Here is an 18,384-nt window from a genome sequence, read left to right as displayed (position 1 = left end):
TGAATTAAGTTGCAAATATTACACTGTACATCTTTGTGTAGTCAAGAAGTATTAATATTTACAAAAATAAAGATTTGCCTTCATTTTCCTATTTAGACTTTGCAGAAGGATGAATGAAAGCAGGTACAACCAATGAGTCGAAACATCTGTTTTGCTTAATCCCTAAACATCTGGTTTGTTTCCTAACTGTCAAATGTTTGGGAAGTTTGACTGCACTGTAGGACAAACTTTAAATTAACTGCAAGAGGGACAGGAAGGTGTTTACATACTTCCAGGTGGTCCAGATATCAAGGGCAAAAGACGAAGAGAGGAAAGGACAAATGAAGAGCGATTTGTGAGTGATCATCACCTCTGGACCTCCAACTGTTTACCTGATCGATGAACTCAGGGGCAGAGCCAAATGCTTATGTGTGTGTTGCACGCGTATGTGCATACCGCTGCTCTTTATGGGATGTGTTTAACGTCTGTTCAACTTTTCCAGAAAAAACTGACTCAGTGATCCAAGAAAGCAACTGGGGGAATTAATGAGTGTGTGCATGTGTGTGTATAAGAGAGAGAGGGAGAGAGAGCTAGACACAGGAAGACAGCAGGAGAGAGTTTCACACTCTCATTTTATTCTGTCTGGCAACTGCATCAGATCTGGAGAGGCTGTCACTCGAGGGCGATGCCACCGCTACCTGTTTACCTCTTTTTCATTCAATAACCCAGTCTGATACAAGATGTCAGGTCAACTAATACTGACTAATTGCAATGGATGAAGGGGGGGCGGAAAATGCCATCAGCAAGCCAAATTAGTTTTAATTGCAGCCTATAACCAGATATAGCAGATCTGTCAATCTCAAACTCACTCCACAACTGGGACGGGGGGGGGTAGGTGGGGTGAGCTGAAAGGAATAACAGCACGGACCCAATGGGAAACGAGGTTTGCAAGATGAAGGTGTAGAAGATGAGAGAGCGAGAGAGAGAGAGAAGCTACAGTAAATTAGAAAAGCAAGGAAAAGAGGGTGTTTGGCCAGCTAACTCATCAGAGAAGTTCAAACTATACGTAGTTTTTGACAATTCACTGGGTGAAACTCTGCTGCCCTCTAAAGGTTACATTTTGCAAAATCTGCACAGATACGAACAGCAGAGTGTACTCCTGTGATTGTGTATGGCTATGCACATGTGGAGCGTGTGTGTCCGTGTCTGTGTGCATGTGTGTGTCCTGGTTGCTTGTAAAACCGTGAAGTCCTTTGAAGACAGACCAAGGGATTGGATGAGCTGTGGGTGCAGGGTTGGGTTACCACGGAGGTGGAGAAGGAGGAGAATGGTGATGATGTGAGGTGAGAAGCATGAAGGAGGGCCAGCAACAGCATCCAGGAAGAATGGATTAACACACTTGGATGAACCCTCCCCTTGCACGTACACACACGCATGTGCACACACACATGCATACACAGTCATGTTTCCATCACTTTGAGGACATTACATAGACTTACATTCATTTCCTGGAGGTTTAACCACCACCTAACCATAATAATAAACATTACTTGTCTAATCTTAACCCTGACCTTAACCAACCCCTAAGCTCAACCTCACCCTAAAGCAAGTCTTCACCTTAATATTTAATGATTTACATTGTGGAGACTTGCATTTTGTCCCCATAAGTAAGGCGGGTCCTCACAATGTGACTTTTTGTCCCCACAACTACAGGAATTCATGTCCACACAAACATACACACACACAAAAAAAAAAATAAAATATGGGAGAGTCAGTGGCCTGCAGGTAGAGTCAGCCTTTGGGAAACTTTTCTCTCCCTCTCAGTTTTAACTGAAAATCCCACTTTCCTCAATAATCACTTACACCACTTACCTATAAATGCAGCTGTGAATAGACCGCACTATGACATTTAGACTGTGTGTGCATAAGTGTGCAAAATTCCCTTCAAATGTCAGAACTGTCACAATAAAATGCCACATGCTGTAAAATTCCAGAGGATATCCTTCAATTTAAACTGATGCCCTAAAAAAACACACCTCAGGGTTTATTGATTTTTTTTTTTAGGGCATACAGATGACTTTTTCATTTTGACACCACACTCAGGCCTCCAGACAACAGAGGGCCTTGGGCAAGATTTTCTTTGAGGCCCTTCTCATTTTGCCTGGAGCCAAGAACTATGAAACAGAAACAATGTCTATAGTTTAACCATAACTATAGTGTAACTATATGAAAGTAATTAAAAACACATCTGTGGCAAACCATAAACCTTTCAAAAGATTTGTACCCTCAGACCTTAAATCTCAGCAACATCCCCAAGACACAAAGACTTTCTGACCTATCAAGGAAAAATAATGGCAGTACAACTCTTGATGACAAGAATGTTGGCAGAAAAACAATGCGACCAAGCCAACACTCAACAGCAGTCAAACAATTAAACACAATTTAAATTGTTGATGTGAGGTGTGAATGGCCAACAACATGAAAGAATCTAACATTTTAATATAAGGGAGATGCTTCCTGTAATTCCTCCTGTAAGACGATTCAGCTTAATTGCTTCTGAGCAGAAATTTACCTGTTTACTGCTATATGAGTTCCTTCATTTTCAATGAATGACTCTATGAGTCTATTTGATTTCTGTTTTGGCTCTTTTCCTTACTTTTCTTTTGGTAATGTTGGAGGAATACTTGCGTTTTTGGATGCACCCTTCATGTTGTGCTTTTTTTTTTAAAAAAACCATTAAATCATGCTTCTTCAGCATAAAGATTGACTGGACAGTCAATCAAATCAGTCGACTGATCTACTCATACTCATTGCTATGGGGGTCCTGTCACTCAAATCTGATCAAAACCCACACAGTCCCGATGAAGCAGTTAACATTACTGAGTTTGAAATGCTTCATAAATACTCATGGGCTTTTTTTCTCAGAACTTTCATTGTTTCCTATTTCATCATAAATATTTAGCATTAGGCCTACAGCAAAATAAATAAGATTTAAAACCACATTTTCAGGGGTTTTAACCTTGGCTGAGGTTCAGCAGATTTTGTAGTATATTCAGAAGCCATTTAAAAAAGCAGTACTTGCCAGAGGTCAGAGTTCGCTGCATGCTGGCTGGGACAAAAATTTGATGGTTTCAACCAGACGCCGTTGAAATGTAAGAGTTTTTCCATGATGTTTGCATCTCATAAATGAATTATATTTTTATGTTTTGCTCTTATTCACGACGTTTTTCAGAAGAAATATTGGACTGAGCTCAGTTTGCGTTTGTTTGGTTTTTGTGACAATGTTTTAGTCCATTTAATAATCAAGCACTTGAATGAAATAAAACTATGCTGGCATGACTAGTGTTTGGATGAATATTTGGAGCTCTTTGATTAATGTTGTATTGTTTCAGTGGCTTTTGACCTTTTTTTTGTTTGTTTGTTTTTGACTTATTAACAATACATTATAAAATACGATGTATCAAACTTTATTAGTGACACAGTCCAGCCCATTTCAGCTGTTGTCCCTTTAAACTCGCTGTACAGATGAAGACAAAAGGCTTTTACATCTCAGAAGTTATCGGAATGAATTAGTACATGAAAGTTCTGCAGCCTCCACCATCACTCTCTGACTTCTCTGGCCACTTTGAACTGTAAAAAATGGATTAGCGTCATTTGTAAGGCAATTTCCTCTGAGCAAGGGACAGGAACACCGCCATCCCACACACACGCACTCGTCTTCAAAAAAAAAAATTAAAAGGATTGTTTGAATTACCAAATTATTTTTAGATGAGGCGTGAATTTCCAGAGCAGACAGTTTCTAATCAATTTTAATCAGGTCTTTTGCTGATTTTTGGAAAGTATTGGATCTAAGACGTGTGAGACGACGCAGCAGTACAATATTGAACATGGCTGTGAATCCATTATCAACATGTGCTGGACTGGAAATGTGACAAAACGGAAATCTGATTAGATACAAATGAAGACCAGTCTAAACACACACTGTGCCAGTGTGGAAATTGTCATTGATCTTGAATACTTGCTGCTACATTTGTCTACAAAAAGCTCTAACAAAGCTGTCTAGTTTTAGTGCTATTTGATCACAGATATTTAATAGAATCAGGCATTGCCTATGTTAAAATGGTGTTTTAAGTAATTACATGATCAAATTCCATTCATTTGAGCAACCATTTTCAAATTAACTGCATTTAACACTTGAAAAGTGGACTTGATTAACATTTCGCCGTTAACACATTTAAAACAAAGCAAAAAGCAAAAGCTATACCAGAGAGGTGTGCAGCAGGGATTGACCCATCCTCCATTGAGGAGGTTTGTGTCATTTCATTTAACCGTACCCAGTGTGTCCATAAATCAGATTTCAGTACTGTAACTGCTCACTGTGGGAGCTATGTATTTTCCTATTCCTGTTCCAACTTAAAAAAAAAAAAGTCATTATTTACACTGTATGACATAATATATTTTAAGAAGTTCATCATCAAAATCTACTGGACTTTTAACCCAAACCATTGTCTGGTCACTACCATCAGCCATTCCTTGGCAAAGGTGACTCAAAACAAGCCCTGGCTGCCAGAGAGGTGTGGAATATGTCATTGTTGTTTCCATGGTAACCCATAGCACAGAATGCATAGTCCTCCATTGTGAGATGGTGTGACAGTATGACTCTTTTCCACATCCCCCACACACATCTGTGCACAGAGCGGTATGGGACTTATTGTCTCCAGTGTCTGCGGAGACACTCATGCTGTCTGTCAAGGGCATCTTTTAAACAACTGTCCTTTTTATGCTTCTTTATTCTCCTCCCACCCCGTCTTCACAACCGAACGCCATCAATCTAGCCATTTACTTTAACTTTATTTCTCACTCCATTAGTTTCTAGGACACAGAGCAGCACGGAGAGAGGAAAGGGGGTGGAGAAGAGATATAGAGAAAGTGAAAAAAACAGAAGAAAGTTTGGCTCCTTGGAGAGATAAAATGTAATTTCACAGTCAACTTGCTGTGATATATTATTTTACAACAATGGGGTGTAGGCTGATATGAGCCTCGCTTGGCACCTGTACAGAGCAGTCAGAACATCAGTGATGACTCTCTGGAGAGGTTGGTGGTGTGTATGTGGGCAACAGAAAATTATCTAAAAAAATAAATAAATGAAATTCACTTGAATGGAGGTACCATGAGGGTTCAGCCCACTGGATCATAGCGAACACGGTCAACTGTTTAAAATGACTAGCCATGATACATGCCAGAAATAATGCTAGTTTTGTTTGAGTTATTTAATATGAAATAATATTTCCAGTCTATGATTTCATGCCTTTGTGTATTGAGTTTTAGTGGGAATAATCAGTGTGACAGCAGGTGTATATAAACATGACAAGAGAACAAAACAAGACAAAAACTTCAACATTCTCCCATTGTTCAAGATGTTTGCAGGGAGACAGTTCAGCCAAATGAAAGAATCTAAACATCATTTATTCCAGTAGCTGCACTCCCTCGTTGCGTCTGCATTACACACACTGTTATCCGGGAACATGGTAAAGCATTGATAGATGCCTCGTGCCTCATTAGCTACAGTCTCTCGCCTGGGAAGCACTTACACAGTATCAAACAGTGTCACCCAGAAACACTATGAGGCAAAAATCTATGAACTACATACAGAGTATAGGATAAGACGGATAAGAGATGTCACATGAGAAACGTTCTAATTTTACTTCAAAAATAATATCAGCTCACGACCTTTTTTTGTTTTCTTTTTGGATATTTGATCAAACGTGTCAAATACTGAAAACAAATTAAGCAAAACAAAGTCTGTCAGTCAATTTATTAATGATAGCAATTGCCATCTAATGTATTTATAGGAGTATCCTCATCCCTTTCTCACAGTTTGCTGTTCTTCTGAAATTGGGACACCAGTCCCAGCACCTGCTCTGATGCTGTGATGACCTTATTCTGCAGGTAAAGAGCGCTGTTTTTAGATGTCTCGTTCAAGAAGTAACGATAGTTCACCATGATGCCGCAGGAGTTCGCGACACCCCTAGGGCTGGTGTCGGCGTGCCAGTTGAGCCGCCACATGGTGGCGCCATTTTGCAGGTGGAAGTTGGCCACAGGGTTGAGAGCATAGCCACGCCTCTTCTCCCCATATAGATACCAGGCGCAGAGACGCATCAGGGCAGGCTCGAGGACCCGAGACAGCCGTTCAGAGTGCATCCACTCACTGGTGCCAATGAGCTTGCGGAGGGCCTCTGTGGCTGGGGTCCCAGGAGCTGAGTCAGTGGCCTTTTCCACCTCCTTCCACTCCTGCTCAGAGAGGAGGTCAGAGCTCCAGCCTTCCTTCCTGTACTGGCTGAGCAGGCCCTGGAGCCAGGAGGAGAAGCCTGGGATCGGAGACAGGCTGGAGAATTGGGCCAAGTGAGGGAACTCGCTCTGGAAATCAGAAGGATGGATTTAAAAGAGTTAAAACATATCTTTAGAGACCCAGGACCATTTTGCACTCTTGTATCTCTAGGTGTCATATTACCAAGCTGTTGAAACTCTTTTCTTGTGTTTTTGCTAAAACAGTTTAAGGTATTTATGGACCCAAGGAGTGTAACAGTGCAGATGGCAGATAACAGGATGTCACTGATAATAACCTAAGTATGAAAAGATTTGTTTCTATACTAACATGATTTGCAGCATCAGTGTATCGGACACACTGCAGAGAGACACTTTCATGGATACTGTAGGTGTATTGTGAGGATTATATATTTGCACGAAGCAGTACACCAGATAATTTATGAGTAAACTGGAGAAAGAGTATGACAATGTTAGCTCAGAGCTCATGAGCTTGACAACAAAATTTCAGTTTGTTAAGTGCAGTTGCAGTAACTACCAGAAAGTATCTGTGATTTCTTCTTCCTGTGCTGACTAATATGTGTTTTTTTTTTAGTACCAGTCACTGAGCATGTCACCCAGTTGAAGAATCATTTACATTGCTGTGGAGACAGCGTAGAACTGCCTCTACCTGCCTTAGCCAGAGAGGAAAACAGAGAGACAAAGGCTTGGAAAGCGATGGGGAAGAGAAAACAAGGTAAACGCATCGAGAAAACAGATGTGAGGAAATAGAGATTTGATCCCCACCAGAACTCAGAGGGCTCAGAAAAAGGCAAACACTCTTTCTTTCAACTTCAGTATCAAAACTGAAAGCAAATTTTTTTTTGCTGATGCTTTGGCTGCTGTTCAGAACCTTTAACGGGTCAGACAGGGACGGCATTACAAATCAACTCCATTGCTTCACAATCTTGCCCCGCTGATGGAGATGGATGATCCCCTCTCTCTTTCCCTCCCTCCGCAACTCCTCCTCGGCCCCCTACACTCTCACCTTTAATACCCGTCCTCTTCTGTCACTCGCCTCTCCCCCATGTCTCTGTGTCATGCCTCCCCACACACACACAATACAGCACCCACCCACCCACCCATCTCACGAGTTCTCTTCCACCCCTCTCCCATCTCCTCTCACCAAAATCCTCCAATCTTCGCGCTCCGGCATCTGGGTTGATAAGTGACAGAGTGACGCAGCAGGAAGAGGCGTGAAAGGCTGCAGATGAAAGTGGAAGTGTCAGACAGCCCCAGGAGGGACACGCTGCTGTCTGTCAGCTTCGCTCTCCAACATTGTTTTCCCTTCTTCCTCCTTGATTTCACCCTCATTTCACTTAAAAGCCCACCCTTCTCACTTTCCATGTCTTGCTGGCCCTTGCCTTGTGTTTCTTCTAACTCTGAGGTATCATGTTCTCCTCTGTCTCTACTGGGTGCTCCCCATGCCAAGAGCGGGCAGGGTTAACAAAGAAAGGTTGTGGTGGGAAAAAAAGGCTATAGGCAGAAAAGGAAGAGGGAGGAAAGGATATAGAGGAAAATCTGGAGCAGTGCCAGAACTGTGCTCCAGGGTCCAATCTACAAAGACAAGCAAGACCTCCTCCCTTCACCTTAAATCACGACTGTGACCTTTTCTTTTCCACTCTATCATCTATCCATCAAGTCAGTGGTCCCTCTGTGGCTGCGCTACTCCTCTCTTCACCTTTATGTAAGGTAAAGCCCTATCAGAAAGCCAGGGCCTCTGCAGAATAACACTGCTTTGTGGTTTTGTGTAAGTTAAATTTCCAAGCAGTATTTTGTTGTATACTGCACTGCAAAGCAAAATCTACATATCATATTTAGTGAAGACCTGAATATGACTTCTTGGCATCTGTTTCCCCAAAATAAAAAGTCTTATGCCATAGAAAGTTAGGATTTTTGTTGAAAAAAAAAACAGCATGTAAAAATTGGCATTGGCTTGGTAATCTCTGGAAGCTGTGCTTGAACTTATCTGTGCTCTCTGCCACAGACAGCCAGCTAGACAGCTAAAGCAAGAGAGATAGTTATCAAGTGAGACAGGCACATGATAGCTTTAGCTAAACTAGATTTACTTGCTTTTATTTTTCCTTAGCTGTTAAGTGTCTTTGAAAAATATCCGATGAACCAACATTGTGGTAAAAAATGTTATTTAACACAAGCAGTAGTTGTAGTAGTAGCTAACATTTCATTATACAGATAAGGAATATTGCCCAGTCAGGTGTTTATTACCAGGAACTGATGGTTAGTGTGGAGACCATAATTCATCATTATGGACACCTTGCTTACACCACGGTCACTTGCCAAAGAAAAAAAAAATTAATTTATAGTTTATTTATAGTTTCCTGGTAACACCTGTGGGTTCTCTGCAATGCAAACATTGTTCATTACTCCAGTTAAAAGGAAGAGCCTTAGATATGACTTGGCAACAGAAGATATTTCTAGTCTGCTCAGATCAAGCTAATTGTATGTTTATGTTATGTGTGTTGAGTAACAACACTATTTGGCTATGCAGCCATGTCATGTCCCCATATCAATCCTGTATATGTTTAGATTTTTCTTTTTCTATGTAATTAATTTCTAAGGTCGAGGTGAGCAGCCAGTGCATTAATTGACAGGAATTAACTGACATCCTTTAGCCAATCAGAATCGAGTATTCACTCAGACCATGGTATAATAATGGGGAACCCCGGCCTGCTCCAGCTAACATAACTACCTATAATATCTGAGGCTTTGACTCTAGAGGAATTATTTCAGTCACAAGTCACAGATTACCTTTTACATTTTAAAGACAACAAAGAAGATGAAGATGCTGCCATGTAAAGCATCATCATCAAGAAGTCTAAACTTCTTGATCAGGACTACATTCCTCATCTGTAAGGCTTTTACAACACGGGACAATATAGCTACTCTCTGAACTCTGACACAAACAGTCCTAATGCTGAAGCAGAAAACACAAAACAATATCAGCTGAGATGAAACATAATGTTGTCATCAATAAAAATGCCAATAAGTGGAAAGCTTGCAGTCCGTTTGTATGAATAACGAAAGTAGAACAAACTTAAAACTCAGAAACCTGACCTTTATGAGGATACACTAAAGAGTTCTTCCATCTGGTGGGTAGAGTAGCTTTTGATGTTGCATTCAGTATTCCAATCATTTAACAAGTGCTAGCTGGAGTGGCCCAGCATGAAGGGCTCTTCTGCGCTTATTGAGAGGGATGGATGAGGTTTTATTACTGCCTGTCTGGTAACTACTATTCTGTTTACGTGTGTGTGCATTCAGCAAGTACTAAAACAAATGAGAGATTTATGATTAAGCACTAAAAGGAAAAAAACTTGAAAGCTTCTGAAAAGAGATCAAACAAAAAATGTTGCTCGTTACAGCTACATTTCTCAGTAAGATAACACTGCGCTAGCTGTGCCACACCTGAAGGCTGCCAATATACAGTACATATATAGCTTATATTTAACAGAATTTAGAAAATGAATCATGCAGAGTGAAACATGCAGTTCACTGGGTGGAGACAGAGAACCTTTTCTGCAACTACACCACAGAGAAGGAGTTGAGGAGATCTGCAGCTAGCAGCTGTGTCTGTACCATGTACGGGGTCATGTGCATTCAGATAAGATGGTACTATCTCACTATAATAAGACAAGATGGGGTACTTTGGTGGTTATTGTATTTAGATAATAGATGTTTACAACCTTGCCTTTTGTGTGACCTTATGCCTTACCTCAGCTTTACCCAAGCCTTCACTGGAATTTCAAATATAATGGAATCAAATAATTCTGTTCCAGTATTTTACAATGGCTACGTTCATTACTGAATTTAAATTGTTAGTGAATTTTAAAAAAAATGGCAACTTCCTCAACAGCAATGAGGAAAAAAAATCTGAAATTTATGCAGAAGGCACTATTTGAATTGATGTAGAGTAAGAATGACCTTTGAAGCAGAATGACCTTTGAAAACATTAATTCTATTTATTAAATACACTGAGAAGAAACCACGCATTAATGTCTAAAATAATCATTATCAAACCGAATTATTATTTCATTATTTTCTAATGTATTAAAAAGAAGAGAACTAGAATGTAATATGAAGCTATGAGGCTTTATTACAAAAAATTAGTTTTCAATGTTTTTCTTTCTTTCTTTTTTCTTTTTATGGGGATGTGGCTCCATATTACGCCCTTGGCCTGACTGCACTTTGTATGTAAGCAAAGCATTTTGTGTTTAGGTGTAGCCTAAGTTTAGTTTGACTAGTTGTGAAACATACTTCAATTTCAGGTCTTAATTTTTGCTGACAAATGTGTGACACCACGTCCAGCTTCCCACCCACATTCACCTGTAGTTCTCGGACCACCCTCTTGATGAGGTAGTTGCCCAACTCCACCCCTTGTAGGCCAGCCTGGGTGGAGGAGATAGAGTAGAAGATGGCTGCATTTATCTTATTCACGTCCTCCTCAGAGTGAAGAGTAGCAAACTCACGGACGATGCTCTAAGAGAAAAACACAACTTCAGCATGACTCACCCAGATACAAGCCAGTTTTCATTTTCCTTAACTAGAGAGCTGCACTCAGTTTAGGAGTCTCTGCAACTATTTCAGAGCTGCTGGAGCAAAACTGTAGATATGGCTGCACTATTTCACACCATGGAATATTTCAGTGTTGTCAAAAACACCTTTTCCTCACTGTAAGCAACAAGAGAAAGAAGTCAGCAGCGTAGAGGTTGCTCCCAGAGGGATATGCAGTTTAAAGGTCTCAGTATTGTTTTTCCACACAGCAATAATCCATTTGTCAGCTGAGAGGAGGAACAAAAACAGTAAATCCCAGGTGTTTAACTGTCCTCCAAGGTGTATTAAAGTGAGACAAACCATTACAGCCTGCAGCTACTGCATCTAACCTGAATGTTATCAGAGATGTCTTCAGTGAGTGCCACGTGCAGCACAACCAGGGGCTCTCCTGGCATGGCGGCATGGGTGAAGGCATAACAACGACGATACGGCCCCACTCTGCGCTTCAGGTCAGTCCAGTTTCTTACGGGGTGCACTGCCTCATACCTGGCAGAGAGATGATCGTGAGTTTTTAGTTAATTGCGTGATTAACCCTGCCCTTCTTAGTTACTGCTGGTACTGGCAAGCTTTCCACTCCCTTACTGAATAAAATTTTTTTACATTAAAAATGAGGGCAGAATTACTTTAAATACACTATACAGATAAAAGTATTGGGATACTTGACCATTCTAAATACATAGCTGCATTGCATGCTTAGCAACCATAACAGCTTCCATTCTTCTGAAAAGATCTTCCACAAGAGATTGGAGTGTTTCTGCTGCAATTTTTGTCCAGTCATGCAGTAGAGCACTAGATGATAATTTATAGAGAAGACATAAAAGCAAAGCTTAAGTGAAGACTGCTGAGATTGTTTAGCTCTGGTATAATAAGGATCTCAAGTATCCATATTTAAACCTTGTCTTGATGCTGTACAGAGATGAACAAGTCAGACGAAAGTTATAGTTCCACTTTCAAACCTCTAATTGAAGATGATGAGCTGTACTGGACAAACACTGTTCAAAGAAGATGTTTAGCAAATGGCTCATACTGTGCTGCATCATTTGTATGTAAGATAGGAGACTATAATGAAATGAGGAAGCGAGAGAGAGGAGGAACAGAAACAGTGTGGGGGAGCATGAATGTCCTTACTGGCTGATCTTCTGCAGGATCTCACAGGGGGACTGCCAGGTGATTCTCTCCAGTCGGAGCAGACCTACAGAGAACCACTCAGACAGCAAACTCTTCAGAGTGCTGTTCAGATCCTTGGAGAGAGAAATGGTGAGAGTTTAGAACTGACAACCACATTCAACTGAGTACACACAGAACAGTAGAAAATTCCCCACATTCTTTCCCTTTGCAGTGTGTCTGTTGGGAAACTAAAAGCAGAATCTTGCACTTGGATTTCATAATAAAGCAGTAGCATGCAAGTAACTGCAAATGATGAATAAAAAAGAGTCATGATAGCTGCTTTATTGAGTTATCTAAGCACCGTAAGAAATGTCCTTTCACTGTAGCTATGGAAGAATTTTTTTGGTCATTTTTTTTCATTTCTTATATAAAAGAATAACCATAAAAATATTTGATAGAAATTGTTCCTTTTATAGGACTGCTACAAACAACTCAATAAACACAGACTTTACAACCTCACAAGCTCTTTTATTGAGAGAGCACAGAAGCTCTACCTTATTAACTGACAGCAAAGTTGCTTAAGTTTGACTAGGGGCCATAAACAATTCTATATCAGAATCTCACACAGTGTGTAGGGTGTACAGTCCCATGGGTGTCTGTATGATGTTGGAATGTTTTCACATTATGAGTAATGATTTGTTTGAGCTTGCAATGGTTGTAGAGGAGGCACTTCAATAAACAATTTGCCATTTCAAAGCAGCCGTCCTCTCCTGCACTCCTGCAAAGGTCAGACTTCATTTAAAGAAAATCTCCTGCAAACACACAAACAAGTGCACACGGTGCACGTACGTAAACACAAACACTGCTTATATTGTCGTTTCCATAGGATGAGTTCACTTCAGGCTCACTTTATTGCCGGCTTGTCCATCACAATAATAGCAAACAATCTCAAGTCATAGTACAAAAGCTAATACCTGAAGCTCCCACTGAGTAACTATCAAAACCGAAACAAGCAAAATTTGAAATTGTTCCCCACATATGTTCATCATGGCCTGCATTAATCAGCTTTGTGGTTGAGAAATTGCACACTGGAAAATTCTGTTGAGTGAGGAGCAAGTCAAAACTAATCCTCAGGGAAAGAAAAAAAAAAGATCATTACCTAGGTGTGTGTGTGTGTTTATGTGTGTTTGTACTTCTCTGATTTCACAAAATGCCTGAGTTGAAATAATCTATATTGGTTGATAATCCCAGTCTGGCACTTCTATGGGGAGGAAACAAAAAAAAACAAAAAAACACCAACAACCCCTGAGAGTGCAGCTGCTGCCTCAAGGAGTCAATTCTCACCCACACAAAAGCAAGGCCAAACTGAGATGTGTATGCTATTGACCTAGCAGAAGATCAAGTCTTTTGAAATAGAAGGGGTGAGCATTTGAAGCCTGAGGTTAGGAGGGAGACAAAGCAAAGGAGGGAAGGGAAAAGAAGAAAATTCTGCACACTGAAGAGAACCTGAAGCAACAACTTTTGACACTGCTGTATTAATGCAGTGAGACACTCATGTCCTGAGCTGATGCAGCCTCTGACACTTTAAGTTACAATGTGAAAATACAGAGAGTGCAGTGCCTGAAAGGAACAGTCTGTCTATCCAAGGACATATGACCACAGACTGTCAAAGTGTTTACAGGTCAAACTGTGTGAGTGTCTCCAGTACCTTTAGTCCAGTGGGCTACATGCCTCTTGTCAGCCTGGAAAGGCTGTCAGTGGAGGGGTGGGGGTTGGGGGGGTTAGCCTCACTTATACTGTACTTTGTAAAATCCCAAGGCCCAAGGACCTAAAATGACATCTCAGATTTTTCTTTCATGGACCTGGACGAAGAAGGAGTGAGGAGGAAACCAATTGCTCAACCAAGAGGGACTAATCTAGTGTAGAAATTAAAATGCAAGAACCGTAGTAATTGCAGTGTTGTGAAATCCTTTGTTTACTTTAACAATTTTAGAAATTGTATCGCTGTATTGCTTTGATTATCTGCAACATTATTTCTGCATCACTGTTTTTCACTCCACTGGTAAGCACATGATATCAATATATATATTTACCATGACCTTTTCTCGGTTTTAGCACAATCAATAGTGGTAACAACAAGAAAAGACCGCTGCACACCCCCAAGACCAAGGTGGTCTTGCACTCAGCACAAGTGAGCGCACTGTAGGTAGCCCGTACCTTTTTAAAGCTACAAAAGGTCTCAGTGGGCCTTGGTTATTGAGATTAAATGCATCTGAATCAACTCTCGGCAGGAATAGAATAGATTTTGAGTGGGAGAGAAGAAGCTAGAAATCCTCTGGCCTAGTGCAGTCAGGGTCTTTGAAATCACATTAAGCAACATTAAACCTGATCACAAAGATAACAGAAAACTTTTCCGGCCCCCAGTGATCTCAAGCAAACCAATTTTAGCTTGACAATTACAGCTTTGTATGGCACACATATCTATAATAATAATAATTTACATTTCTTCTAGTGTATCTGAGAAACGTGGACACAGTTGGAGTATTTGCTTTGAATTAGGCCACTAAATCCCCAATTGTGTTTCCCAGTATAAAACCAAAGCATCTTTCTTATTGGTGGATTTTTGCACTTGGTTTGGATTATGTTTACATCTACAATACACTACAGACTTTTGCTTATAGAGCTTCTGGTGACACCTGTGACACACAAATAGCAATTCTCCAGCTTGCAAGCTTCTGTAAAGCTATTTATAAATGCAGCTTCACATCAGCTCAGTGTGATTCCAACGTCAAGGTAAGAGTCAATATAAAGAATACAAGCCAGGGTGATTAACAAACACAAACATAAGCAGTTCTGTAACTTTTGTCAAATTTAAACACATAATCTGTAACTTTTCAGAAAAGACATTTGTTACATATTTGCTTGTGTACTCACAGTATGCCAAATGCTTCCAATTACATTTAAAACTAGAGAAATACATAATTTTATTGAAAGTATCTGAGCTTTTGATTTGGTCGCCTGTCTCTATAACTGTGGGGAGAGAGGCAGAGAATGAAGAGGTCAGCGTGTCTAAACATAGCATGAATAAAACTGTAAAATATTACCTGATACATGAATACTTGTGCCTGAGTCATAGACAGATAGATTTTTATTAGCAATGGTGGTTAATTAACAATGAAGACAACAACTCCCATGATCCCACACTACTTCAATCCATCATCAAACTATATTTATTGTTCTCATTGCTTTGAGAGACTCCTAGCAGCATTAATTACAGTGAGCTTAAAAACTCAATGATTAAAAAAACTGAATATATTCTGTTTAATGTCATGGTCAAGAGGACTAACTATAGTTCACAAAGTTGAAGAGACTTTTGGAGAGAGAGAGAGACAGAGAGAGAGAGAGAGACTACTGGCTTCTAAAAGAGCTTCCCAAACCTACAAACAGATGTTGTAAATAACACAGTATGGACGGTACAAGATTCAATTTAAGAATATGGAGAAAACAAGGGAAAGGACTATTGGGTTAAAAGATTACATGCCTAAGTGATGAAGAGTCTGACAACTGAAACTATGGTAAATGTACTATCACTGGCTGTGACAGGTTTAATTAGCACTGTGTGAACTTGTTTGGTGTTAGTCCTGAGCTCCAGCTTTAATAATTTGAGGCTTTGCTAATCTCATGCCATAACCTTGGGCTGCAGAGAAGTGTGATGGGCATTCTTCCCCCTATTCTTTTACATTTTCCACACCGAAACATTAACTGATCAATTGTAGCCCAAAATAAAACAATCAAGTTGTTACTTTATTTTTGTCATGAAAACAACCATGGTGTTACACACTTTGTATGCAATTGTGCTTTAACTTTGTGCAATGTCATGGAACAAACTAAGGGTATGGAATTAACATGACAACAAGCTTTTTATCTGAAAAATATTCTGCTCTCATTCCAACATGCGCATACAAACTCCTACACTACAGTTCTGAGCTGCACTGAAAATTGTAATTATGTCTGACTGAACATGAACTTGAACAATGAAGCAAATGACACCGGAAAGGGTAGCTTTTCTGAAAAAAAAACCTGGCCAAAAATGTGCCATTACGGGACAATAAAGGGACCATTGCCTCTTTTAAATCCTGAAGGCTTTTCTTTCAATTTTATTTTCACTTTTCATTTTTTCAAAATATTCATTACATTCCTGCTTTGTATTCTACTCTACATCAACTTGTTGCTGCAGTATAGTAGCTCCTGCACTTTCACATATAGAAAGAAACACTGCTACAGGGGACTATTTTAACACAAGAGCATTCCAGCAACAGTGGAAAGCAGCTCTGGTCAACATTGTAATGATCTGCGCAGCACAAACAGAAAATATTAAAAGGAAGCCCTAAGCTTGACAGTGTCTCGTGCTAAACAAGCTCTGCATAACCCGCAAGCTGCAAAAAACCTAACCTAGACTGTGAAGAAACACAAAAATCTAACCTAGTTCCTCTAGTTTGGTAAGCAGGGCAAACTGGGGCAAAGGTAAGTGGCACTCAAGCTGTGATGAAATGTGATCTATGTGGTGGGAGGCAAAGCAAGAGGGGCAGTTTAAGCCTCGATGCGGGGGTTAGTTGTAGTAGCTGCACTGCTGATACCACATACAATGTCTCTTAATATCTGAACATGCAGGTTCAGCTGCACAGGCAACAGTAACAAATACGTAAACGCGAACGGTACCGCTTGACTCATGCGAGCACCCGTAGAAAAAGTAAACAAATGCTTTACCCTGATATGTGGGCTTTCGCTAGCTTTGGATGAGATTATTTCAAGCACATCGGCTCGGAGATCCACCAGAAACTTCACTCCCCCTTCGACCCTGCTTATGTGATTAAGCAGCTGTTTATAACGGGGGGTCAAACTGTACCGCAGCCTGTCTTCAACTTGCAAAATGGTCGCCAAGTCTCGTAGCTGAGTGTCCAACAGTTTCACAGCGAGCTCTGAAACACTTTTGTGGTCTACTCCGAAATCTTGCGACAGCTTCGTAAGGGAAAGGAGTTTGCCTGGCTTATCCAGACTACTGTAGAAGTGCATGAACTCCAAGCTGTTTGATTCGGGAGGAGGAGGAGATTTGTCTCTTGTTTCGTATGTGGGTAAGGGTGCAACAACCCTCGCTAGTATCTCATCCATGCCCGTCACACCGGCACGAAGTGGAGTCGAGTACCAGCGCCAAACGCCGACGTCCGAGGCCCTGATAGTCGCTTTGAGGACAGTTCGGCGCCTCCAGCACCTCACACTGCTCCGAAATGCCCAGATAACAGGGTGGGATATCATGGCCGGGAGGGAACTCAGCTGTCTGTTTGGGACCCGCGACCAGTGAACACACAGGAGAGAACCGTTTCCGGGTCTCTTCTTAAAGAGACAGTACTAAAAGTTAGAAGGTTAAACTGGATGCCCCTGACAGGTCGGTTGTTGGAGTCATAACAAAACTATGTATGGAGTTCAGCAGAATTAACTTTATTACATAAAAACACACATGGAAGGAGCCTTTCACGTTCTTTTTAGCCAAGAAGTTAGAGAGATTAAAATAAACACCATATAAGCGTTGTATGTTAATTTTGTAAAAATGGAACCAATATTACACCTACTGCCACTTCAGACATTTAGTTTCAGTTATTTCCTGTGTAGTCAGCCAATTCATATACACTATTTTTCTCAATATGTGGCTTTATTTTCATCTACTAGCAGATATCTGTGAAATACAGTCAGGACAAGTAGAAGTTTTTTGTTTTTTTTGCTTTTGGCCTCTGTACACCACCACATTGAATTCGAAATGAAACATTCAACATGAGAACAAGGTGAAGATTTTCAGCTTTGATTCAAGGGGTTTGACAGAAAGTGTGGTGTTAACCATTTAGGAAGCCAGTTTCATACACCTGGAACATTCACCATGAGACCCAAAGAAACATCTATTTAAGTAAAAGAAGTCATCATTAGACTGAAAAAACAGTAAACCCATCAGAGAGATAGCAAAAAGACTGGGATAAAAACAAAAGTTTCAGACTTAAAAAGAAGGAATTAACTGGCAAGCACAGCAACACCAAAAGGCCTGGAAGACCATGGAAGACAACTAAAGTGGATGACCACAGAATTCTGTCAATGGTGAAGAAAAAACATTTCACAATGTCTAGCCAAGTCATGAACACTCCTGAGGAGGTAGGTGTGTCATTTTCAAAGTCTATAGTCAAGAGGCAGCTTCATGACTGTAAATACAGAGGCTTCACAACAAGGTGCAAACCACTGGTAACACTCAGGAACAGAAAAGCCAGATTAGACTTTGCCAGAAAAGACCTAAAAAAAAACCTGCACGGATCTGATGAAACCAAG

The 18,384-nt window shown here is 40.5% G+C and overlaps 1 protein-coding gene across 2 annotated transcripts; it reads right to left on the bottom strand.

Annotated features, from left to right (window-relative positions):
* Positions 1–5,234: 5,234 nt before the first annotated feature.
* Positions 5,235–17,708, bottom strand: mlycd (malonyl-CoA decarboxylase). Of its 2 annotated transcripts, XM_046394737.1 has the most exons (5): positions 16,786–17,708; positions 12,040–12,152; positions 11,241–11,397; positions 10,684–10,836; positions 5,235–6,396 (listed from the first exon to the last, which is right to left on the bottom strand). In XM_046394737.1, exons 1-5 carry the CDS (start codon positions 17,329–17,331, stop codon positions 5,851–5,853), a joined length of 1,515 nt encoding a protein of 504 aa, XP_046250693.1. In that variant the 5' UTR covers positions 17,332–17,708; the 3' UTR covers positions 5,235–5,850. The 2 variants fall into 2 exon arrangements, with proteins under 2 accessions (XP_046250693.1, XP_046250694.1); XM_046394738.1 differs by lacking the exon at positions 10,684–10,836.
* Between the last annotated feature and the right edge of the window lie 676 nt (positions 17,709–18,384).

The sequence above is a fragment of the Scatophagus argus genome, chromosome 7 (genome assembly GCF_020382885.2).
Source record: "Scatophagus argus isolate fScaArg1 chromosome 7, fScaArg1.pri, whole genome shotgun sequence".
NCBI classification, from domain to species: domain Eukaryota; kingdom Metazoa; phylum Chordata; class Actinopteri; family Scatophagidae; genus Scatophagus; species Scatophagus argus.
Note: the sequence above shows the minus strand (reverse complement) of the source record. Positions and strands in the feature narration are given on the sequence as shown.